This window comes from Oryctolagus cuniculus, chromosome 3 (assembly GCF_051225735.1).
Source record: "Oryctolagus cuniculus isolate XC-2025 breed Fujian yellow rabbit chromosome 3, ASM5122573v1, whole genome shotgun sequence".
Classification (NCBI taxonomy): domain Eukaryota; kingdom Metazoa; phylum Chordata; class Mammalia; order Lagomorpha; family Leporidae; genus Oryctolagus; species Oryctolagus cuniculus.
In genome coordinates this window covers 159,641,676-159,666,429 of record NC_142869.1, presented here as the reverse complement: position 1 = coordinate 159,666,429, position 24,754 = coordinate 159,641,676, and the positions used below count along the sequence as shown (strand labels likewise).

General features: G+C 40.1%; 1 protein-coding gene and 1 long non-coding RNA gene across 12 annotated transcripts in view; one reads left to right on the top strand and one right to left on the bottom strand.

The window, feature by feature from the left end:
- The first annotated feature begins 545 nt into the window (after positions 1–545).
- LOC138849058 (uncharacterized) lies at positions 546–24,578 on the top strand. 2 transcript variants are annotated; one of them, XR_011387437.1, is made up of 3 exons: positions 546–797; positions 1,930–1,992; positions 24,276–24,578. It is a non-coding gene; the product is annotated as an uncharacterized LOC138849058 (long non-coding RNA). The 2 variants fall into 2 exon arrangements; XR_016231756.1 differs by lacking the exon at positions 24,276–24,578 and adding an exon at positions 7,988–8,090.
- ASB15 (ankyrin repeat and SOCS box containing 15) overlaps positions 17,240–24,754 on the bottom strand; it is a 30,463-nt gene continuing 22,948 nt past the window's right edge. For 5 of the 10 annotated variants that reach the window (XM_008258258.4, XM_008258259.5, XM_002712073.5 and 2 more), the window contains 3 exons: positions 23,589–24,159; positions 22,936–23,089; positions 17,240–19,645 (listed from right to left, as the gene is read on the bottom strand). In XM_008258258.4, the coding sequence (XP_008256480.1) occupies positions 19,467–19,645; positions 22,936–23,089; positions 23,589–24,159 (904 nt within the window). In that variant the 3' untranslated portion in view covers positions 17,240–19,466. The remainder of the gene's footprint in view (positions 19,646–22,935; positions 23,090–23,588; positions 24,160–24,754) is intronic. The other 5 variants (XM_089329496.1, XM_089329494.1, XM_089329495.1 and 2 more) reach the window with 1 other exon arrangement.

Genomic DNA, 24,754 nt, shown 5'->3' with positions numbered 1-24,754 from the left:
TAATTCTGCTGTGTGAACAAAGCTATCTTCTGGCTGGACATAAGTGTGGTGAATAATTTAAATTGTCTTGGAACCTTCTCTATATTGAAAATATCCAAACATATTTATTCAACCATCAGTATTTTTTATTTTGGAATTTCTAATTCGTGTCACATTTTGTTACGGAGCAGAATTGGAGTGTTTTTTTTTTTTTTTTTTTTTTTTTTTGAGTCACAAATACAACAAGCCTTTTGAAAATTAGCACTTTTTGTTTAGGAAAAAGTCTATTTAGGGAATTTTTTTTCTTAATTCTTGATTCAGACACCATCTCCTAATATATTGACAATTGATTTTTTTAAACTTTTATTTAATGAATATAAATTTCCAAAGTACAGCTTATGAATTACAATGGTTTTTTATGTGAAAACAGAACTTCCTTTTTCAATCTTTTTTTGCCTTTCTGTTTCTTTTTGAAGATGTTATTATGTGTGTGTTTGTTTTTTCAACACACATTCACCAGTTACCAATTCCAGGCTAGGTCTGTGCTAGAAGCTAGGATTACAAACAGAAATAGAAATCAGCGCAGTCAGTCTCTGCCCTCCAAGAGTTCATGCTCATGGGAGAGAGGCAGGCAGCTGACAACAAGACAGTGCAGTGATAACTCCAACCAGGCGCCAAGGAGAGAAGAGCTGCGGAGGACAGATGAAAATATGGGTGGAGTCTGAGAAGGTGCAGAAGTGGATGAAGAGCTTTCCAGGCAGAGCAAACACACAGGAGTGTGGAAACCAAAGCCAAGGCTGAGCTCTTTTGGAATTGAGGTAGGGAGTCAGTGGCGATGAGACAAAATGGCCTGACACATTTATTATTTTAAAGAAATTGTTTTGACATCTTGCTCTCCCCATCCTTTTTTTTTTTTTTTAAGCCACTAGCATAACGCTTTGGCAGGTTATTATAGATGATGAATATCTTTCATTTAAAGGATTCTATCAAGGAATCTGGGACTTTATTATCATCTAGTGTTAAGAGGACATCGCTGACATTCCCTCACAGCCATACTTTGCCTTCTTAAATACAGACAAATGTATCAGTCCTATATTAATAGATACCCAACCAGAGAGTGAGCAAAACTCATCAATATCTCCCAAAATCACAGAAGCAACTGTGCCAGAAGGCAGATACTTGTTAATACTGTTCATGGGCCGGCGCTGTGGCTCACTAGGCTAATCCTCCATCTAGCAGCGCCGGCACACCGGGTTCTAGTCCCGCTCGTGGCGCCGGATTCTGTCCCGGTTGCCCCTCTTCCAGGCCAGCTCTCTGCTGTGGCCCGGGAAGGCAGTGGAGGATGGCCCAAGTGCTTGGGCCCTGCACCCCATAGGAGACCAGAAGAAGCACCTGGCTCCTACCTTCGGATCAGCGCGGTGCGCCGGCCACAACGCGCCAGCCGTGGCGGCCATTGGAGGGTGAACCAACAGCAAAGGAAGACCTTTCTGTTCTTCTCACTATCCACTCTGCCTGTCAAAAAAAAAAAAAAAATACTGTTCATGGACATTACAGGCCCCTAAGAATACCTGTACCTGACCCCTACTTTAGCCCAACACTTTGTAGTAGAGGGAGATCCCACTTCCTAAAAGTAGTGACATTGCTTATGACTTGTATACTTTTGGCAATTCATATTCAAGAGACTTGAGAAGCCCCATCAATTGTTTTCTTACTTTAATTATCCCCAGATCTCGGAAGGACTTTGGTAATTTCAGGAATTATTTGTATTTCAGGATGTTTGTAATAGGTATTTCTATTTGTAATCACAAAATAACACTAACTGAACATTTTATATGAGCATATTTAATTTTAATTATATCTAATATTTATATATCATATGACACCGAATTCAGGCTTAATGTTTAATTTAGAAACTTATTTGTACTCACCCTCTGCCTTATTCTTCAACAGGCCTTGTCATTTACAACTTTAATGAGGGTACTTCAAAAAGTTTATGGAAAAATAGAATTAAAGGTAAGTTTATTTTGGTGCAGAAAATTTTGAAATCTTTGCATATATTTTTTATAACGTGCATTTTCCATGAACATTAAAAGCATTGTTTTTAAAGACATTTATTTATTTGAAAGTCAGAGTTACACAGAGAGGGAGAGACAGAGGGAGAGAGATCTTCCACCTGCTGGTTCACTCCCCAAATGGCTGCAGTGGCCAGGGCTAGACCAGGCTGTAGCAGGAGCCAGGAGCCAGAAGCTTCATCTGGGTATCCCACGTGGGTGACAGGGGTTCAAACACTTGGGCCATTTTCTGCTGCTTTCCTCAGTCTATTAGCAAGGAGCTGGATCAGAAGTGATGCAGCTGGGACATGAACATGCAACCATATGGAATGCCAGCATCACAGGCAACAGCTTTACCCTCTGTGCCACAATGCAGGCCCCCAAAATCATTCTTTAAATTATTTTGTATTTATTTGAGAGGCAGAGAGAGAGAGAGAGAGAGAGAGAGCAAGCGAGCCAGCTACCAACTACTCATTCATCCTCCAAAGTCCTGCAACAGATGATGGTTGGGCTGAAGCTGAAGCCAGAAGCCAGAAGCCAGAAGCCAGGAACTCCACACAGGTCTCCCTTAAAGTAACCCTAGTTACCTCCACCATCACCACTGCCTCACAGGCTCTGCCTTGGCAGGAAGCTGGAGTCAGGAAATGGAGCCAGGGATCCAATCCCAGGACACTCCAAGGTGGGATGCAGGGGTCTTAATCACTAGACTGGACATCTGTTCCCTCCATGAACTTTTTGAAGATTCATCATATGTAGTTTCAATGATTTGAAAGAGTTGATATCCTCAAGTTTGAAAATGTTTCATGAAAGTAACTACTGAGGTACTAAAACTCAACCAGCCCCAAATCAGTACTCTGACTTCCCCTTTTCTCCTTCCCCATCCCCAGGCCTCGCCTACCATTGCTGCATCCTGTGTTTCCTTTGTCTCCTCATACAACACCTCCATATTCAATCACAGTTCCAGGGTAATCAGCTCTTGAACTCCTGCTTTGCTTCCTGCTATTCTCTGTCTTGGATGTAAATTACTGTCCTGTATTCTTGTGATAGCAGCAGTGAACTAGTTAGTATCCCTGATGCATCATTGCTGATTCTCTCCCTCTTCCTATAATACAGGCAGTCTTTTCAAAACCATAATTTCATCAGGTCATTGCTAGCTTAAAACCCTTGAATGACTTCTGTCATGCCTCAGATACAAACTTCAGCAACATTCTGCCCCCCCATGTCCCCTCCCCACTCTGGGATCAGACCTCTTCACCTCTCTGCTCTCTGGCCTCAGCTTGGGTCACTTTCCCTGCCTCTCACTCGTGACTCACCACACTCACTCTATCCCAAATCACTGCATTTGCTCCTCCCTTTGCCGGGAGAGCCTTTGTCTCTTCTTCATTTTGCTCAGGTCTATCCTAGGGAGACTGGTCCTGATGCCTGAGGCTAGCTTGGTGCTCCTGCTGCTACAGAACTGCTTCATGGCAGGATCACACTTGGGATGGCTTATTTCCAATAGTTCTTCACAGGACAGGGGTTTTCCCTGAGGGAAAGGGCTGGGTCTGTCCCAGTGGCTGTCTCCAAGGCCTACAATGATTATTTGATGTTCAGGAAGTAGGTTGCATTAAACACACACACAACAGAGCCCATTAGTTGGAGTGTAGAGCAGGATGCATCCAGGTCTTAAAGAGACTGAAGATTCTACAATGCTGGAGATCTTCTTAAAAATAATAATACAACATTAAAAATATAAAACTAGTTTTAAAAGTGGAAATGTATTTAAAACAATAATAGAAATCATCACAAAGTACTAGGTCTTAGGTGATTCAGGCTTCCTTCTTCTGAGAGTTCTCCAAGTAGTTTTCCAGAAATGCTACCTGATAGTAACCAGAGCTCTCCACAACTGGAAACCCTGGTGCTCACAGGCCTAGACGCTCATGCTTCATGGTCAGTCTGAGCCTGCTTGAGTGTGGCTCCCATACTGACGAATGGACCTGTCTGGCTCCCAAGGGTTCAGATCTCAAGGTGGCATTTCTATTCATTTCATAGATGCCCTTCTTATTTAAATTGGCCTCTGTTGAATGATGAGGAAAAGTGGATCTCTGATCCTATATTATTTGCAAATTTGAGAAACTGGAAATTCTCTTATTATAAATGTCAAGGATTGATTTACTTTTTTATTAAGATTTATTTATTTATTTGGAAGAGTTACAGAGAGGCAGAGGCTGAGAGACAGAGAGATCTTCCATCCACTGATTCACTCCCCAGAAGACCGCAACGGCTGGAGCTGTGTTGATCCGAAGCCAGGAGCCAGGAGCTTCTCCTGGGTCTCCCACACTGGTGCAGGGGCCCAAGGACTTGGGCCATCCCTTCATTGCTTTCCCAGGCTATAGCATAGAGCTGGATTGGAAGTGGAGCAGCCAGGACACAAATCAGCACCCATATGGGATGCCAGCACTATAGGCAGCGCCTTTACCTGCTATGCCACAGTGCCTGCCCCCCGTCGATCTACTTTAAACAATCTGTTCCCAATTTTCACCCTTTCTACTAGAACCTGCCTTTTATTTTTATATTTTTAAGCCTTATCTAATCTCTCTCACTGTTGCAGGTGCAAAGTTGCTTCCTGAAATAGATCTAGCATGTTTCCCACAGCACAGAAGGGTTTGAGTTCTCAACATTTCCCACAGATGGTTTGTAATAAGACTGTTGAGAATGTTAAGGCTTCTAAGGAAGTTAGATTTCCAACTTTACTCTGTTTGTTTGTTGAGAGCTTCGCAAATAGCCGGAGAGAGGCTCTCAGGGGAGAATGTCAGGCAAAGGTCAGGTTCTGGACAGACAGCTGGACAGACCAAACAGGCTACAGGGATCAGATGAGAACTGGCAACTCCCTTATCAGGTCTTCACTTTCACACTTGGCAGCCAAGCAAATCTCCCAGTTATGCCAACGTGTGGTAGTGAGCGTGAGTCAAATTTAAAATTACTGGAGCTATTTATAATAATATCTTGCAATTGTTTGATATTTATAGTTTGCAAGGTACTTTTGTATACAGCCAATGTTCCAGGTAGTATATCATAGCAATTTGATCTCTGTTTAATAATTGAACATACTACTACTTACTACTAGTTACTACTTCAACACTTGAATAAATAAATACGATTACTTCCATTTTGCAAAGGATGAAAATGGATTTTCAAGTCCTGAGAGGTTAAGAAATCTCTTTAAGTATATCTGAGCTTGTAATTGATGAATATAGTTACGTTCTGTAAGTGTAAGCTGCTTGACCTTGAGGTCTACTAGTTGGTCATTTCAAAATACATCAAAATGAAATGGGATGGAAGAGACTTGTAGTAAAGCATGCAATTCATGACCTGGTGTGTAGTGGGTGTGATTATCATTTGTGAATCTGATTCAGACATGTAAAGATGTGTCCTGGACAAGTAACAAGTAAATGAACAGATAAACTGATAATGTTAAAGCTCTAATGATAAAACCAAATGATGTTCAGAATCCAAAAGTGGGAAATAGCTGAATTTCATCTATTGTGTTTCTTTTTTATGCAACATTAATAGGAATTCCACTTATGAAAGAGGAGACATTTGATATTCACTGACTTTTTTTTTTTTAAGATTTTATTTCATTTGTTTGAAAGAGTTACAGAGAGGTAGAGAGAGAGAGAGGTTTTCCATCCACTGGTTCACTCCCCAGATGGTTGTAATGGCCAGAGCTGCACCGATCCGAATCCAGGAGCCAGGAGCTTCTTCTGGGTCTCACACGCCGGTGCAGGGGCCCAAGGATGTGGCCCATCCTCCGTTGCTTTCCCAAGCCATAGCAGAGAGCTGGATCAAAAGATGAGCAGCTGGGACTCAAACCGGCGCCCATATGGGATCCCGGCGCTTCAGACCAGGGCTTTACCCATCTGTGCCACAGCACCGGTCCCCATTAATTGACATTCTAATAAAGGGAATTTTGCTTGGGGGAAAATAGATCTCTCATTCATTTCAGCAAGTGTTAGTGCTGGGTTTGGACAGATTGCCTCACTATGCTGTAAGGAAGAATGATGTGGCAGGCAAGCATCCAGGACATGGTCCTTTTCCTTGAGACACTCTGTGCTCAGCTTTATGACAACTGCACCTTTAGAAAATTCCAAATCCCACAGGGCAGTGGTACCTTAAAGAGCAGAAAAGTTGAGATCCAGGGCCAGCGTTGTGCTATAACAGGTTAAGCTGCTGCCTGCAATGCTGGCATCCCATATGGGCTCTGGTTGGAGTCCCAGCTGCTCCACTTCTAGTCCAGCTCCCTACTAATGCACCTGGGAAAGCAGTGGAAGATGGTCCAAGTGTCTGGGCCCCTGGACCCACCTAGGGGACTCAGAAGAAGCTCCTGGCTTCTGGCTTTGGCCTGGCTCGGCCCTAGCAATTGCGGCCATTTGGGGAAAGAACTAACATTTGGAAGACCTGTCTCTCCTTCTCTCTCTGTAAGTCTGCCTTTCAAATCAATAAGATAAAATCAAAGCAAAGCAAAGCTGAGATGCTGCTATGAAGAGAGAGATGGGAGGCAAAGTCAATCCAGGAGCAGGAACACGGGAACTCAGTGTGCCCAATTGTGGTCCTATCAGTGCTTGAAAGCTCATACATGGTTACTGAGTTTTGTCATCTACAATTTTATCACGAGAATCAAAGAGAGTCTCTCTGCATAGACTCGCAGTTCCTAACTGACAATTCCTGACACAGTACCTTGTGTTCCTGAGACCCACAGCCTGTTACGTGTTGGCCCTGAATTCCCCCAGCACTCATCTCCACACTCTCCCATTCTCCTTGCTCTCTTCAATTGCATCCAGTCGGAACTGGAGCTAAGGTGCTGCAGAAGACGGATCCCGCTGGTAACCTCGTCCCTGGCCCTTCACCACGCAGGGAACCTTTACTGCCAGCCCTCAGAACTGCATATTTGTCTGCATTTATTTTTAAATTTAAAAAGAGAAAAAGGTAGAAAAGTCATATTACAGCTGGCCTGAGCATGTTAGAGGCTTGCCGAGCAAGCTGCATTTGTCTAGATTAAGGGCCCAGATAAGATGTATGAAGACAGCAAACATTGTGCTGCCCTTGAAGACCACATCATCTGCTTTTACTGATCTTGTCAGTGCGTCAAAATGAATAAATTGTGTGCTGCTGCCAAGAACCAAGTGCTTCCTCTGAGTCACATGACTGTTGTTCAGCTGGGCCTCCTCAGTGAGGTTATAACACTGGATCATCTGTCAGTGAGAGACTTGCTTCTCTTACTCCTTTTTTTCCAAGTAATTTTTTACAAGATTTATCTGAAAGAGTTACAGAGAGAGAGGGAAAGACATCTTCCATCTTCTGTTTCACTCCCCAGATGGCTGCAACAAGCCAGTGCTGGGCCAGGAGCTAGGAACCTCATCCAGGTCTCTCCCGTGGTGGCAGGGTCCTAAACACTTGGGCTATCTTCTGCTGCTTTTCCCAGGCCATTAGCAGGGAGCTGGAGCAAAGGTGGAGCAGCTGAGACAAGAACTGGTGCCCATATGGGATGCCAGCATTGCAGGTGGTGGCTTTACCCACTATGCCGCAACACCGCCCCCATCCCAAGTAATTTTTCTTGTTTTGAGTGGGAGAGAGAGACAGAGAGAGAGAGAGAATGACCGACCACTGGTCATTCTTCAAATAGTTTGGAAGCAGGTGCAAAGCTGGGATCTGGAAACCCAACTCAGGTCTTCCACATGGATGTTGGGAGCCTAGTTACTTGAACCATCAGCACTGCCTCCCAGGGTCCACCTTATCAGGAAGTTGGAATCAGGAGCCAGAGCCGGGGATCAAACCCAGGCATTTTAACTGGGATGTGGGTGTCCTGGTGTCGTATCTGCTAGGCCAAATACCTTCTTCTAAAGTGATGTTATGAGACGTACTTTACATGCAATAACATTTGCCCACCTTAAGTGTGAATTTCAATTTTTTTTTTTTAGTAAATTCACCAACTTGTGCAGCCACCACTACAAACCAGGTATATTATTCCACAAACATCCCTTGTGCACATTGACCCATGTTCCCATCCCCAGTCCAGGCAACTACTAATCTGTTTTTTCTCTTCAAATCTTTGCCTTGTCTGGATATTTAAATAAATGGAGTTGTGCTTTGTGTCTGACTTTTCTCATATACCCAATGTTTTTGAGGTTCACCTATGGTACAGCTTGTCGATGAACAATATTCCATTGTATAGGCATGCCACATTGTGTTTATATGGTTGATGCATATTCTAATTTCTTCCACTTTTTGATGACCTGAAAATAACGAGATAGAAAGAGCTTGCGTTTGGGGTCAGAAATCCCAGGCTGAGCCCTAGTTCTGGCCTTTAATTAATTTAATTAACCACATGATTTATTTCTTCATCTGCAGGAAGGAGGTAATTAACCTGCCCTGCCCTGCTGTTAGAGTTCTTATATGAATCAAGTGAGAGGGGCTATAGTGGGTAAAGCCGCTGCCTGCTGTGCCAGCATCCCACATGGGCGCTGGTTCCAGTCCCGGCTGCTCCATTTCCAATCCAGCTCCGTGCTATGGCCTGGGAAAGTGGCAGAAGATGATCCAAGTCCTGCAGCCACATGATAGACCTTGAAGAAACTCTTGGCTCCTGGCTTTGGACTGGCTCAGCTCCAGCCGTTGTGGCCATTTGAGGAGTACAGATCTCTCTCTGCCTCTGCCTCTCTGTAAGTCTGCCTTTCAAATAAATAAATACATCTTAAAAAAACAATCAAGTGAGATAATGTATGTGAAATGCTTTGTGAACTGTAAAACAGAGGACAAATGAAAGGCATTGTTATCCAAGCAGACTTCCAGACATATTCAAATGAATTAAATGTTTCTCAAGATTCTTTCCACATTCATGACCTTAGGAAACACCTAGACTTTTCTTTCTGTGAACTTTCCCTTGTCAAAATTTGTTAAGAAAAGATTTACTGTCATTCTGCCTCTGAAATTCACTTGCATTTTAAACTTTACTTTTGATTGATTGTCAAGTAAAAAGCTTTGCTTCCTCTTTAAAAGAGTATCTTCAGGGGCCAGTGCTGTGACACAGTGGGTTAACGCCCTGGCCTGGAGTGCCAGCATTCCTGATGGGTGCCAGTTCTGGTCCCAGCTGCTCCTCTTCTGATCCTCTGCTCTCTGCTATGGTCTGGGAAAGCAGTAGAGGATGGACCAGGTCCTTGGGCCCCTGCACCCACGTGGGAGACCCAGAAGAAGCTCCTGGCTCCTGGCTTAGGATCAGCACAGCTCCGACTGTTGTGCCAATTGGGGAGTGAACCATTGGATGGAAGACCTCTCTCTCTGCCTCTCCTCTCTGTATAACTCTGATTTTCAAATAAATAAATAAACCTTAAAAAATGTTAAAAATCACAGCACACCGGCCATAGCGGCCATTTGGGAAGTGAACCAATGGAAGGAAGACCTTTCTTTCTGTCTCTCTCTCTCTCACTCTTCTTGTCAAAAAAAAAAAAAAAGTTAAAAATTAAAAAGGAAAAAGTGTCTTCAGTTACAATAGACTCACTACTCAATGTAGTTGAAGTTCAGGTTTAATCAGGGTACCCTCCAACCCACAGAGTAAATTTAATCTTTTTAGTACCTCAACTAATTATTTAGTGTGGCCTCCCAAGAGTGGACTAGGTGGATAGTTAAGGGCAGATAAACAGGTTTCCAGTCAGTTGAAGAAAAGCCTAAGCAAATGTGAGCATCCTCCAGTCACAAGTGATTAAACTTTTGCTACATTTAATCAAGGTGTATTCCGAGGACAGCACCAATTAACTAATTAACATATTAATTACACGGCATACTGGCATCCCATAATGAGTGCTCGTTTGAGTCTCTGCTATTTCACTTCCAATCTATCTTCCTGCTAATGCACCTGGGAAGGCAAGAGAGGATGACCCAAGTACTCGGGCCTTGGTGACCCAGGTAAGGGAACAGGATAGAGTTCTGGACTCCTGGCTTCAGCCTGGCCCATCCCTGGCTGTTGTAGCCATTTTGGGAGTGAACCAGTGGATAGAAGAAATCTCTCCCTCCCCCTACCCCACTCCTCTTTTCAAATAAACACATCTTTAAAAACAGCAGCAACAGCTTCTCAGACCATAAAGGAATGAAGTTGGAAATTAGCAACTCAGGAATCCCTAGAGCATATGCAAACACATGGAGATTGAACAACATGCTCCTGAATGAACAATGGGTCATAGAAGAAATCAAAAGAGAAATCAAAAACTTTCTGGAAGTAAATGAGGATAACAGCACAACATACCAAAACTTATGGGACGCAGCAAAAGCAGTGTTAAGAGGAAAGTTTATATCAATAGGTGCCTACATCAAGAAATTAGAAAGGCACCAAATAGATGAGCTTTCAATTCACCTCAAGGATCTAGAAAACCTACAGCAAACCAGACCCAAATCTAGTAGGAGAAGAGAAATAATTAAAATCAGAGAAGAAATCAACAGGATTGAATCAAGAAAAACATTACAAAAAATCAGCCAAACGAGGAGCTGGTTTTTTGAAAAAATAAACAAAATTGACACCCCATTGGCCCAACTAACTAAAAAAAGAAGAGAAAAGACCCAAATCAATAAAATCAGAGATGAAAAAGGAAATGTAACAACAGACACCACAGAAATAAAAAGAATCATCAGAAATTACTACAAGGACTTGTATTCCAGCAAACAGGGAAACCTATCAGAAATGGATAGATTCCTGGACACATGCAACCTACCTAAATTGAACCAGGAAGACATCGAAAACCTAAACAGACCCATAACTGAGACAGAAATTGAAACAGTAATAAAGGCCCTCCCAACAAAGAAAAGCCCAGGACCAGATGGATTCACTGCTGAATTCTACCAGACATTTAAAGAAGAACTAACTCCAATTCTTCTCAAACTATTCAGAACAATCGAAGAAGAGGGAATCCTCCCAAATTCTTTCTATGAAGCCAGCATCACCTTAATTCCTAAGCCGGAAAAAGATGCAGCACTGAAAGAGAATTACAGACCAATATCCCTGATGAACATAGATGCAAAAATCCTCAATAAAATTCTCGCCAATAGAATGCAACAACACATCAGAAAGACCATCCACCCAGACCAAGTGGGATTTATCCCTGGTATGCAGGGATGGTTTAATGTGCGCAAGACCATCAATGTGATACACCACATTAACAGACTGCAGAAGAAAAACCATATGATTATCTCAATAGATGCCGAGAAAGCATTTGATAAAATACAACACCCTTTCATGATGAAAACTCTAAGCAAACTGGGTTTGGAAGGAACATTCCTCAATACAATCAAAGCAATCTATGAAAAACCCACAGCCAACATCCTATTGAATGGGGAAAAGTTGGAAGCATTTCCACTGAAATCTGGCACCAGGCAGGGATGCCCACTCTCACCACTGCTATTCAATATAGTTCTGGAGGTTCTAGCCAGAGCTATTAGGCAAGAAAAAGAAATTAAAGGGATACAAATTGGGAAGGAAGAACTCAAACTATCCCTCTTTGCAGATGACATGATTCTTTATTTAGGGGACCCAAAGAACTCTACTAAGAGACTATTGGAACTCATAGAAGATTTTGGCAAAGTAGCAGGGTATAAAATCAATGCACAAAAATCAACAGCCTTTGTATACACAGACAATGCCATGGCTGAGGAAGAACTTCTAAGATCAATCCCATTCACAATAGCTACAAAAACAATCAAATACCTTGGAATAAACTTAACCAAGGACGTTCAAGATCTCTACGATGAAAATTACAAAACCTTAAAGAAAGAAATAGAAGAGGATACCAAGAAATGGAAAAATCTTCCATGCTCATGGATTGGAAGAATCAATATCATCAAAATGTCCATTCTCCCAAAAGCAATTTATAAATTCAATGCAATACCAATCAAGATACCGAAGACCTTCTTCTCAGATCTGGAAAAAATGGTGCTGAAATTTATATGGAGGCACAAGAGACCTCGAATAGCTAAAGCAATCTTGTACAACAAAAACAAAGCCGGAGGCATCACAATACCAGATTTCAGGACATACTACAGGGCAGTTGTAATCAAAACAGCATGGTACTGGTACAGAAACAGATGGATAGACCAATGGAACAGAATTGAAACACCAGAAATCAACCCAAACATCTACAGCCAACTTATATTTGATCAAGGATCTAAAACCAATTCCTGGAGCAAGGACAGTCTATTCAATAAATGGTGCTGTGAAAACTGGATTTCCATATGCAGAAGCATGAAGCAAGACCCCTACCTTACACCTTACACAAAAATCCACTCAACATGGATTAAAGACCTAAATCTATGACCTGACACCATCAAGTTACTAGAGAACATTGGAGAAACCCTTCAAGATATTGGCACAGGCAAAGAATTTCTGGAAAAGACCCGGGAGGCACAGGCAGTCAAAGCCAAAATCAACTATTGGGATTGCATCAAATTGAGAAGTTTCTGTACTGCAAAAGAAACAGTCAGGAGAGTGAAGAGACAACCGACAGAATTGGAAAAAATATTTGCAAACTATGCAACAGATAAAGGGTTAATAACCAGAATCTACAAAGAGATCAAGAAACTCCCCAAAAACAAAACCAACAACCCACTTAAGAGATGGGCCAAGGACCTCAATAGACATTTTTCAAAAGAGGAAATCCAAATGGCCAACAGGCACATGAAAAAATGTTCAAGGTCATTAGCAATCAGGGAAATGCAAATCAAAAGCACAATGCGGTTTCACCTCACCCCGGTTAGAATGGCTCACATGCAGAAATCTACCAACAACAGATGCTGGCGAGGATGTGGGGAAAAAGGGACACTAACCCACTGTTGGTGGGAATGCAAACTGGTCAAGCCACTATGGAAGTCAGTCTGGAGATTCCTCAGAAACCTGAAGATAACCCTGCCGTTCGACCCAGCCATCCCACTCCTTGGAATTTACCCAAAGGAATTTAAATTGGCAAACAAAAAAGCGGTCTGCACCCTAATGTTTATTGCAGCTCAATTCACAATAGCTAAGACCTGGAACCAACCTAAATGCCCATCAACGGTAGACTGGATAAAGAAATTATGTGATATGTACTCTTTAGAATACTATACTGCAGTAAGAAACAACGAAATCCAGTCATTTGCAACAAAATGGAGGAATCTGGAACACATCATGCTGAGTGAAATAAGCCAGTCCCAAAGGGACAAATACCATATGTTCTCCCTGATCGGTGACAACTGACTGAACACCAAAAAGGAAACCTGTTGAAGTGAAATGGACACTATGGGAAACGGTGACTTGATCAGCATAGCCCTGACTGTTAATGAACAGCTTAATACATTATCCCTCTTAGTAGTTTTTTTTGTCTGTTCTACTTAATATGACTGGTTTAATTCTGTAATTAATACACAGTTATTCTTAAGTGTTGAAAATTAACTGAAATGTGATCCCTGTTAAACATAAGAGTGGGAATAAGAGAGGGAAGAGATGTATAATTTGGGACATGCTCAAGCTGACTTGCCCCAAATGGTAGAGTTAGAAACATAGCAGGGGATTCCAATTCAATCCCATCAAGGTGGCATGTACCAATGCCATATCACTAGTCCAAGTCATCAATTTCAGTTCACAATTGATCATAATGAAAGGACTAAGAGTCAAAGGGAGCACATAAACAAGTCTAGTACCTGCTAACACTAACCGATAGAATAAATAAAGGGGAGAGTGATCCAACATGGGAAGTGAGATACTCAGCAGACTCATAGAATGGCGGATGTCCTAAATAGCACTCTGGCCTCAGAATCAGCCCTAAAGGCATTCCGATCTGGCTGAAAAGCCCATGAGAGTATTTCAGGCATGGAAAGCCAAGACACTCTGGCAAAAGATCTCTGTGAGTGAGATCCCAGTGGAAAGAATAGGTCTTCAAAGAAGGAGGTACCTTTCTCTGAAGGGAGGAGAGAACCTCCACTTTGACTATGACCTTGTCTAAACAAGATAAGAATCGAACTCAGAGGGCTTCCATAGCCTTGGAAACTCATGACTGGAGCATAGGGAGATTACTGATGCCATAGACAGGAGTGTCAATTGGTAAAGTCAACAACAGGAGTCACTGTGCACTTACTCCTCATGTAGGATCTCTGTCTTTAATGTGCTGTGCATTGAGATTTAATGCTATAACGAACACTCAAACAATATATTTCACTTTGTGTTTCTATGGGGGTGCAAACTGTTGAAATCTTTACTTAATGCATACTAAACTGATCCTCTGTAAAAAAAAAAAAAAAAAAGAAATTATCAACTCCCAACTTGACTCTCACTGGGATTAAACATGACAATAGGTCTGATCTGATTTCATCATCATTTAAAAAAAATCATCTATTATTTTTCACTTTATGTTTCTGTGTGGGAGCAAACTGTTGAAATCCTTACTTAATGTATACTAAGCTGATCTTCTGTATATTAAGATAATTGAAAATGAATCTTGATGTGAATGGAAGGGGAGAGGGAGTGGGAAAGGGGAGGGTTGTGGGTGGGAGGGACGGTATGGGGGGGAAGCCATTGTAATCCATAAATCGTACTTTGGAAATTTATATTCATTAAATAAAAGTTAAAAAAAAACAGCAGCAACAACAAGAAGACATATTCAGATATTCAGAGACATGGGTTGTTAACCACAGTCTATCATGTCTCATTATTTAATTTCCACAAAGCATAAAAAAGCTGCCTTGAGAAGGCGGAGTGTGGTTTGCTTCAAAGAGAAATAACTGGGCACTCAGTCCAAAGGCAGGTAACACATTTACCACCTTCTACATCTTCTACCTTACCTGACACCACAGGCTGTGTTCAAGAAGCTTTATCATTAAGCTCCTAGGGGGATCCTGAGATGGCAGACTTCCAGGGCAAGGGCAATTTGCTGCCCCCAGTTCACTAGAATCTAAAGCATAGAATGTGAATTCCTGTCAAGTGCCTTTGGTAGAATCACTGGCCAATCCAGCATTTGAACTCAGGGGCTCCCAGTGCCCAGATTCAAATTACTAGACCGCCTCCTTCTGAAAACAGCAAATCCCCAGACATCTCCAGCATTCCCTGAGATTACATAACACGGGCTACTGAGGTCAAATAAGTCTGCTCCTTCTAAATATATCTCTATTCCTTTGTCAATAATTGATGATGAGAGCATTACAAAGCAAAACAAGTCATGAGGTTTTATGTGCTAAGGAAAATTCTCTGCTAAGTTTTCATCCTCTGGGTGCTGCCCAACTATTTAGATATAATAGATGCCATAAATCACTTACATTATTTTTCATGCTTTCATATTCAGTCATGACAATCTGAAGGTCTATAGCATGAGACCAAACCTTTCAACTTTTGCAGCTCTGGCCCTGGACACTACCACTATCTAATAATAATAATAATAATAGTAAGAGCTCTTATTTCATGTGCTCTTAGTGCTCATACTAAATCAAAATCAAGCAGCTAATAGTTTGCAAGAGCTGGCTCAAGCTGCCTCAAAGTCTGTTTTCTTATTGATAACATTTATTTGTATAACTTAATATATTATCAAGGTAATCGGTATGTTTTACATATATTTTGTATTTTTAATTGAAAAAAATTATATTTTATGATGTACAAGATGTTTTGAAATATGTTTACATTTTGAAATAATTAAATTGAACTAATTGACATATTCATTACTTCACAGTATTTGTCTTTTTGTGTGTGTGAAAACAGGTAAAATGTAGCCTCAGTAATTTTCAAGTATACACTGTGTTGTTGTTAACTATATTCATCAAGCTGCAGAATAGATTTCTTTAACTTATTCGTGCTCACTGAAACTTTATATCCTTGACTAAATCTCCTCAACGTTTCCCCTCTACTTCTCAGTCCTGGGTAACACCATTCTGCTTTCTTCTCATGAATTTGCCATTTTTAGGTTCCACATGTAAGCAATACTATGTGGTATTGGAATACAAGTGTATGTCTTGGCTATTTACATTACATATGACACTGCAATGACATGACATACTTCAGTGCATGTATATATATGTGTTACATGTGTAGGTCATATATGTGCACTTGTGTGGATGTGTATATATATGTGTGTATCATATTCATTCTGTTACAGAGATAACTTGAGGCAACTTAGAATTTTTAGATGTCATAAACGATTTCTGATTTGAAAGGAGGTGATATACAAGATTTGAAAGGCGGTTATATATAAGAGTAATGACACTTGAAACTGAAATTTGGATACGAATTTCTGGTGAAAGGTCAATGCAAGAGAAAGGATTAAGTGTGTTCTCTGCGTCTTGAGAGACTCCATCTTCTGGTTGGACTTGTGTGTACTGATTTTTCCAAAGCCTGCCTATGATGGGGTTCTGCCTGTGAATACTTTCTGCCCAGTATGCAAACATTTTCCTATCTTCTGTGCTGTTATCCGGGTGCTTGGAAACATGTCCTGTGACTCACTAAAATGTTCAGAACACATGGCAGGTCTTTAACAAGTTCATGGCAATGTGTATTATGAAAATTCTATGCCTGACATTCAATATTTACATTTCCTATTTTTCCAGAAGCACCTGGTTTCAATGTATGTCTTGAAATTATTTAGCCAGAAATGGAGATATTCTTTGGTAGTGGCCTGCAGAAAAGCAAAACAAAACAAAAATCCCTCCAGTGAAAGTTCGGATGTACTTCTTCTTTCTCGTTATACTCTCCATTTGATACAGTTCAAAACCCACAGCCACAGACTTTTTGGCAGCTGGGAAAGGTGGCATTGGAGCTGGGTCGCATTGACTCCACAGAGGGTCAACGGGTACCACTGCAGAATTTTGGCTTCTGCGAAGCTCCTGGGGAGATGCAGCTGTTGCCTTCTCCTGGATAAAGTGACGTGCTCGGGGAGAGGGAGTCCTGAGGAGCTAGAAATCAGCTCCTCTGCCTATCTGGCCCTCCCAGAAACAGGAACCCTGCTAGAAGAGTTTAAAATGTGGTGAGCAAAAGACCCCATCTGTTTCGGACACAGCAATTGCTCCAGTGTCATGAGACACAACTTCCTCATGGGTTACAAATACTAAAAGTACTCTCTCAAAACCTATAGTGTATGCAGCTAATTTATGATTTTACAACAAGGTATTTCATAATATATCTACACAAAAATGCTCAAACTTCAGTGTATTACAGTTTAGTGCTTGAAGTATGAAGCAAATTGTCATTTTCAGTACCATTTTTTATTGTCATTTATTTGGAGTAATAACTACAGGTAACAAAGCATTTTAAGTACAACTAAGAAAGCAACACAGGAATTATGAAATCATGTACAAAACATTACAGTTCAAATTAAATGCTTTACAGTTTAATTTATACAAAATATGTTTCTATGTAATATAAGAGGTTAAAATTACAGCCTTAACTGTGTCCTTATTTATACTTATTTACCTTTCAAAAATAGCCAAAGTTAAATACAAGTTGAAAACTTTACAAACCAGTGAGGTATTCTTATTGAAAAATATAGGAACCTCTAAAAATAAATATGAGAAAATACATTATTAAAATCTGATAACAATAAATCTAAATGATTATATTAACCAATTCACAAATTCAAAATTATCATTTGAGCATGAGGTTACTGATTATTTTTCTGAGGGTCTTTAACAACATTCATTCGTTTGATATGTGCAACAGATAATTACTGTACACCCTCTGCTTTAGGGAATGTGTTTGGTCCTGAAGAAATTCTGGAGACAAACAGATGTAGACCCTGCTCTCATGGAGCGTACAGTCTAGGGGGGAAGACGCACAGGAACAATCCAGCAGAAATTCTGGGTAGTAGCCTCTCAAGCTAGAGGAAGCCACATCTAACCTGGGCTCTGCAGGGTGAGGGGAGTTCATCTGACCCAGAAGGGCAAAAGGAAGTGGAAAGAAGGCTCAGGTAGGAGGAGAGGAAAGGCAAAGACCTATTCTACAGGTCTGTTCTACAGCAGTCCTCACACAAAGGTCCTCAGTTACTTCTTGGACCTTGATTCCATTTTTACCCATCAATGGGACAATGAGGAAAATGCTGTATGTCTTTTCAATGTTAAAGTCACTACAGCTTAATGACTGAGTTTGGGACCATTTTATTTTCTGGCATGAAAATGACCCCTCTTAAGAAATGACCATGGTAGCATTTTTTGAAATAGATGTTTTTTTTTAAAAAATTAAGGGAACAAAAACTACTGCTGTGCTATATAAAATTTCAAATCTGGGAGTCACTGTTCAAAGAATAAACTTCTAGAAAGTGTTTACCATGGCTAAAGGGGAGGGAGGAGAGGGAGGACAACAAGAGGTAAGGTTAAGAAGGCAGGAGTGAGAGCATGAAGGGCCATGTGAAAACCTTGGACTTTATCCTCAGAGCACGGGGGAGTGAAACTCTATATAGATTTATGATAAATCTGTTTGAGATGCTGTGTGTAAGGACATGCGTGTTTGGGCAAGACAGAAGGTGTGCAAGCCAGATAAGCTGCACTGTGTAATGCCAGGGAAGAAAAGGTAATAGCCAGAAATTGAGCCAAATCAAGAAGCCTGCATGTCAGTAGATGACTTCAAGAGATACTAGGATTTGGTAATTTGTTATAGCAGATGAAGAAAATGGGGTAATCCTTGTCCAGGCTTTTTCTTTTGGAAATTGAGTTGATCATTGTGCTAACTACTGAGTTAGAAAACACAAGAGAACAGGGCTTTTTATGAAGGGAAGTGGTGATTTCATTTGGGGTCCTATTGAATTTGAGATGTGTTTTTGTTCAAATGTCCATAGGCCAGTTGTCTACCGAAGCCTCAAGCACATGAGAAGTGCTGCACTTTCAGCATAAAGGTTGTAGTCACCAGGAAAATGACTGTAGCCAAGAAAGTGGAGGAAATTTCCCAGAGGACATAGCATTAGAAGAAAAAGAGGAAAGGAGAGAAGACCACAGTGTCAGATGCTACAGGAATCAATTGGAAGAGGGACTGAAGAATGCTCACTGCTTTTGGCAACAAGAATATAGTTGCACTGGAGGCAACAGGGTCCAGATGTTGGTGCAGGAAACTGGAGCTTTTTTATTTAGTGGGGCTATCAAAGAGAAGAGAGAAATAGGCCAGCACCTGGTGGGAGATGTAGGTTTGAGCAAAGGATTATTATTATTATTTTTTTAATATAGAGACTTGATTGTGGCTATTGTAGGAGTCACTTGATAGGGAGAATTTGAAGACTAAGTTCAGATAATCAATAGAAATACAAATACAAATATTCACTTAAAAATGTAAAGATCCTTAGACATAAAATACATCATTCCCATAAGAACATGTGATCCACCTATAAAATTGACAGTGACTTTAAATTCACTTAAATGATTCTAAGCAATTCTCTGAGGGAATCATATTTTTAAATATTTTTTAAAATCATGTTTTAAAATAGTATTTTAAAATTCTGGCAATTTTAGCTCTTGCCCATAGAGATCATACTCTTTAAATAATATGTATTTTTGAATAACTGGTGGTAGAGGAAGCCTCTTCATTAAGTCTGGCTGGCAGAGTCGCTGGAGTCCCATAAGTCTTCGGATTTTTAACCGGCATAAATGCTGTAGCGAACAAGGATTCTCTAAAATGAATAGGGAACAAGCAAATATTAAAAACAATATTAGTGGACAGATGCACAAGATACAAGCTGTTTCAGACTAACATGCATGCTGTCATTTTGAAAAACATGTGCACACTTCAGCAACTAGTGATTTTATTTGAAATTCCAGTTGCAGGTTAAGTGTTTGGACTACATCTCCAGCATCTAAGCTCCATAGGAGCAGAGATTCAATCTGTGTCTGTGCCAGGAAGAGTCTGGCTCATTGTGGGTGTTCAGCTAGAAGCTGGTAAATGAATGAATGGATTTGATTTAAGAAAGTCTCATATCTCTTTCTGTTTAATTCTTGGTATTATACAGATTTTTTTTACTTCCTCTCTCTTTTGGCAATCTTTCTGATGAGTTATTACTCAAGAAACATTGATACAAATCCATGCATTATTCATAGCACAATCTGAGCTTTGCCAGTGTCTGACATCAAAATATTTTATATTTAAAACATATATAGATACCAATGTTACTCAAAATGCTAGTTTTATCATCAATTATTACTTTGCCTATGTTAAAAGTGCTGTATTGATATATTAGGGTACTTTTAAAAATTCATAGAAAGTGGAATTAAAAGATCAATTTATCATGGAGCAAAACATTTTTTAAAAAATTTCGTAATAAGCTTTTTCCATGAAGTTTTTGAAGACCCCTTGCATGCATGGATTTCAATTTTTTTTGCACCAAAATAGACATCTTTTATTTCCTTTTTCCTACAAACTTTTAAACAACCACCCATACAAGCAATATGAATGCATAAAAGAGCAGCATAGCAGATACACTTAGAGGTGACCTCAGGACACAGTCAACTTGGATTAAAATCTTGGCTCTGTCACTTAGTATTTGTGTGACCCTGGACAAGTTACTTAACCCCTGAGATATGAGTACTCTCATTGTGAAATGTGGTAATATTGGGAAATACCTGACAAGGTTGTTTGAAGATTAACCAAATTAGTTCACACAGAGCATTAGAAAATAGGCACCTTTAATTATTCAATAAATACTATCATTCGATTTAATAATCATACTGATGACTTTTCTGTTACATTTGAGATTTATTAAATTTATTTATTTAAAAAAACTGAAAGTGTTTTTTAAAGATTATTGAGAAGAAATTGTTACCACAACAGGCAGGAAAATATAATCTAAGTTTTTAAAACAAGTCATAATTTTATTATTTTCACTAACAAGTATGTGAGTACTTCAAAAAGTCCATGGAAAATTGAATTAAAAATTTATCATAGCTCAAAAAATTTTTGAAATCTATGCATAGTTTTTAAAATATACATTTTCCATGAATTTTCTGAAGATTCCTTGGACACTGCCTTCAGTATATCTGGATAATTCTGACATCCAGTGGTTAAGCATGCTCATAGCAACTACCTGACTTGTATAAGACAAACAGCAACACCAAAGTCCTTTTTTTTTTTTTTTTTTTTTTTTTGCCTACTTGTATTGCCTTTCTAAACTCATCAGAATTGGTGACTCTTGCAATAAAAATACACGAACAATTAATATTTAGAAATAAAACCTTAGCTATAATAGGAAGTGCAGTAGCAGTGTAGAAGTGCTTTGAAGCAAAGCTGTGTTTTGAAGTAAGGCAGACAAGAGTTAAATTCCTTGTCATGTTCTGTCTAAATTTTTGGGAATTATTTTAACAAAGCTTTACTGTTCTTTCCCTTGTAATCTCCAAGCTGTTTTAAGCTTGTTAATTATAAGATAAAATACTGGTAGAGAAACTACACATAGGAAACTTTCATAAGTTGTTATAAATATTATTAGGTGATCATCTTTGATTATGCCCCTGCTCATGAAATACGATACCAGATATCCTAGGGTTCCCTCCACAGTCCATCCGATCTGGGTCTCTTCCTTCCCCCATAAGCACCTTCTTTTCTGATTTGTATCCTAATCACTTCCCTTAGAGTTTCATCATCTGCAAGTACTATCCCTACACTAAAGCATACTATTTAAATTGCTATGTCCTTGAAGTCTCTTTTAAGCTACGGTTTCTTCTCTTTATGTCCTTATCATTTTTTCAATGTGTTTAAAGATTTATTTATTTGAAAGGCAGAGTTACAAACAGAGAGGGAGGCGTGGGGGGGGGGGGCGGGAGCGGAGATGATAGAATCTTCCATGTGCTGACTAACTCCCCAGACGGCTGTGAAGCCAGGAGCCAGGAGCTTCATTTGGGTCTCTCTCGTGGGTGCCAAGGGCCCAAACATTTGGGCCATCTTCTGCTGCTTTTCCAAGGCCATTAGCAGGGAGCTGGATCAGAAGTGGAGCAGCTGGGACGTGAATCAGCTCCTATATGGGATGCCACCATTGCAGGTGGTGGCTTTACCCGCTATACCACAATGCTGGCCTCTAAAAGTTCATTTTCTTTTAAAGCCATATTTTGAAAGAGGAGTCATAGCCAATCTATGACATTTTGTCTTGTTTCTATTTGTATTTGGAGTAATGTAAACTGTGCTTCATTGAAACAGTTATATTATGGCTCACTTTCATGATTATAATTACATTTTCACCTAGAAACTACGCTGTGGCCTGTTGACAGCACAAATCTTTGATGGTAGGACTTTGTCAATTAAGACCTGAGAGAGTTTCCTGCAATGTCCCTGAGAGGGCAGAAGATGAGACAAGTGTTTGGACCTCTGCCACCCAGGATGGAGTTCCTGGCTACTGGCTTCAGCGTGACTCAGCCCCAGCTGTTGTGGCCACTGAGGGAGTGAACGAGTGGATGGAAGAGTTTCTCTCTCTCTCCTCCCTCCCCCTTTAAAACAAACAAATAAATAAATAAATAAATAAATCTTTTTAAAGATAAAAGACTTCCAAGAAAGCATATCAACAGTGTAATTCTAAACCCTTCCATTCATTCATTTACTCTGTAAATATTTATTGAGTACTTACTGACACCAGGCTTGCCCTTGAGAATACAAAAGGAAACAAAGCAGATCCATGCCCACATGGAGGTTGCAGCCTACAGATCATATGATAGATATTACAGAAGCTAACTCTAAAAAATGAGTTGTGGTTAGAATGTTACTATAGCTATACTATTACTCATTATACAATTAAAGAGTTGGAAAATATCAAGAAAACAAAAAATGTGTAACAAAATGTGAAGAATGATTTTTAAAACTCCAGATAATTCTGAAAATAAAGAACTGAAAAAGCATCGAAGAAGACATTAAGATACATCCCTCATGTAAATTTTCAATTAAAAAATGTAGGCAAAACTTTTTTTTTTTTTTTTTTTTTTTTACCTAGTATTTGGCGGATTTCTGGCCATTCTCTCTGAACTTCTAGTGCAGACTTCAGTTTAGCACAAAGGGGGACATAATCCATGTAATCAATGAGTATTCGAATAACGCTGCCTACCAAGTGTTTCATCCAAGGAACTGTAATAAACTCACAAAACTGAGAAAATTGACAAAATTTAGTTTAGTAGTAGTTTTTTTATACCACATACATAAGCACTAAATTTTATTGTGAAAAACCACTCTTTCTCTTGTTGTAGGAGATAAATACCTTCTTGTAATAAACACAAAGTGGAAAATTAATTGAAAAGTTGTTTCCTTGTTTCAGTGAAGCTATGAGCCCCGAATGCATGTGCACAGCTCTGAAGTTACTGTGATCAGCACAACAAAGAGTCCCACTCCTTTCTCTGTAGCCCCAGTATTCTATCAAATAGGCATAAGTGACAAAAACATGCGCTTTCACAATCTTCTACATTTGTTCCAATTGTTTTTTTTTTTTTTGGCTGGTTTTATTTTTACACTCCCATATCATTGCAAACAATAATTCAAGAATAAAATTTTTCCAAGATTAGGGTTGGTTTTTCTCAACAGCATTCCTAAGTGAATTACATTTATAAGAATTAGGATGATGCAATGAAGAAGAAAATGAGGTAACTCACCGGGTTGTCTTTTATCACACAAGATGTCCATCCTGGAACTACCTCTTCCTCTATCTCCAACCACACAAATGAATTTCCAAAGATGTCCCCATGCATGCAGTCAAAGCACATCTCCACATGATAGCCATTATTCAGCAATAGCCTCAGCATGACTTCATCATTTAGGGCATACTGAATGGCACTGGGGAAATGAGTGTCATTCACATGCATAAAATAACAATTAACATTAGCTCCATAGGAGAGAAGTAGCCGGACGATTTCATGATTATTGGCCCTGACTGCCACAAGTAAGCAGTTGAGGGGATCTAGGTTTGGGTCTGCACCTGCAGTCAGAAGGACTTCTGTGCAATGGATATCATTATTAGAAACTGCAAAATACAGTGCAGTCTTCCTCTCATCATCGTAGCTCTGGGAGATGTGCTCAGCAAGTAGGGTGTTGACATCAAACCCATTTTCAATGAGTAGTTCCAGGCACTGTGCATTCTGTCCATCTGCGGCTGAGTGGATTGGAGTTAGTCCACTTTTCTCAATTGCATGTTTGGATGTTACTGGGATGAGATATTTCAGTGCCCTAGAAAAAAAGAGTGAAATATCCACATGGCATAAAGAAAACCAAGTCATTAAATAAACCAGATTCCTCACTAAATGAGTGAAAACAGTTTGTTTACTTTTCCTTTTTTTCTCAAGATGATCTTATACAGAAACATGTAGCTTGGGCACTGAGACCTGGCTGCTCCACTTCCTGTCCAGCTCTCTGCTGTGAATTCGGAAAGCAGTGGAGGATGGTCCAAGTGCTTGGGACCCTGCACTCGCATGGGAGACCCAGAGGAAGCTACCGGATCGGCGCGGCTCTGGCCGTTGCAGCCAATTGGGGAGTGAACCATCAGATGGAAGACTCTCTCTCTCTCTCTCTCCCTCTCTCTCTCTGCCTCTCCTCTCTCTGTGTAACTCTTCCAGTAAAATAAACAAATCTTAAAAAAAAAAAAAAAAGAGAAACATGTAGCCTTTGTTTGTTGAGCTACTACTATTTAGCACAATTTAGTTCAGTTTTTTAGGTTCCTATTCTTCCAGTCTTATGTTTGGTCCTATAGTTGTGATTCCTCAGGTCCCCCCACCCCTGCATCTTCCCATCCATTTCTGAACAGTAATTTTTATAAGCAGCCAGT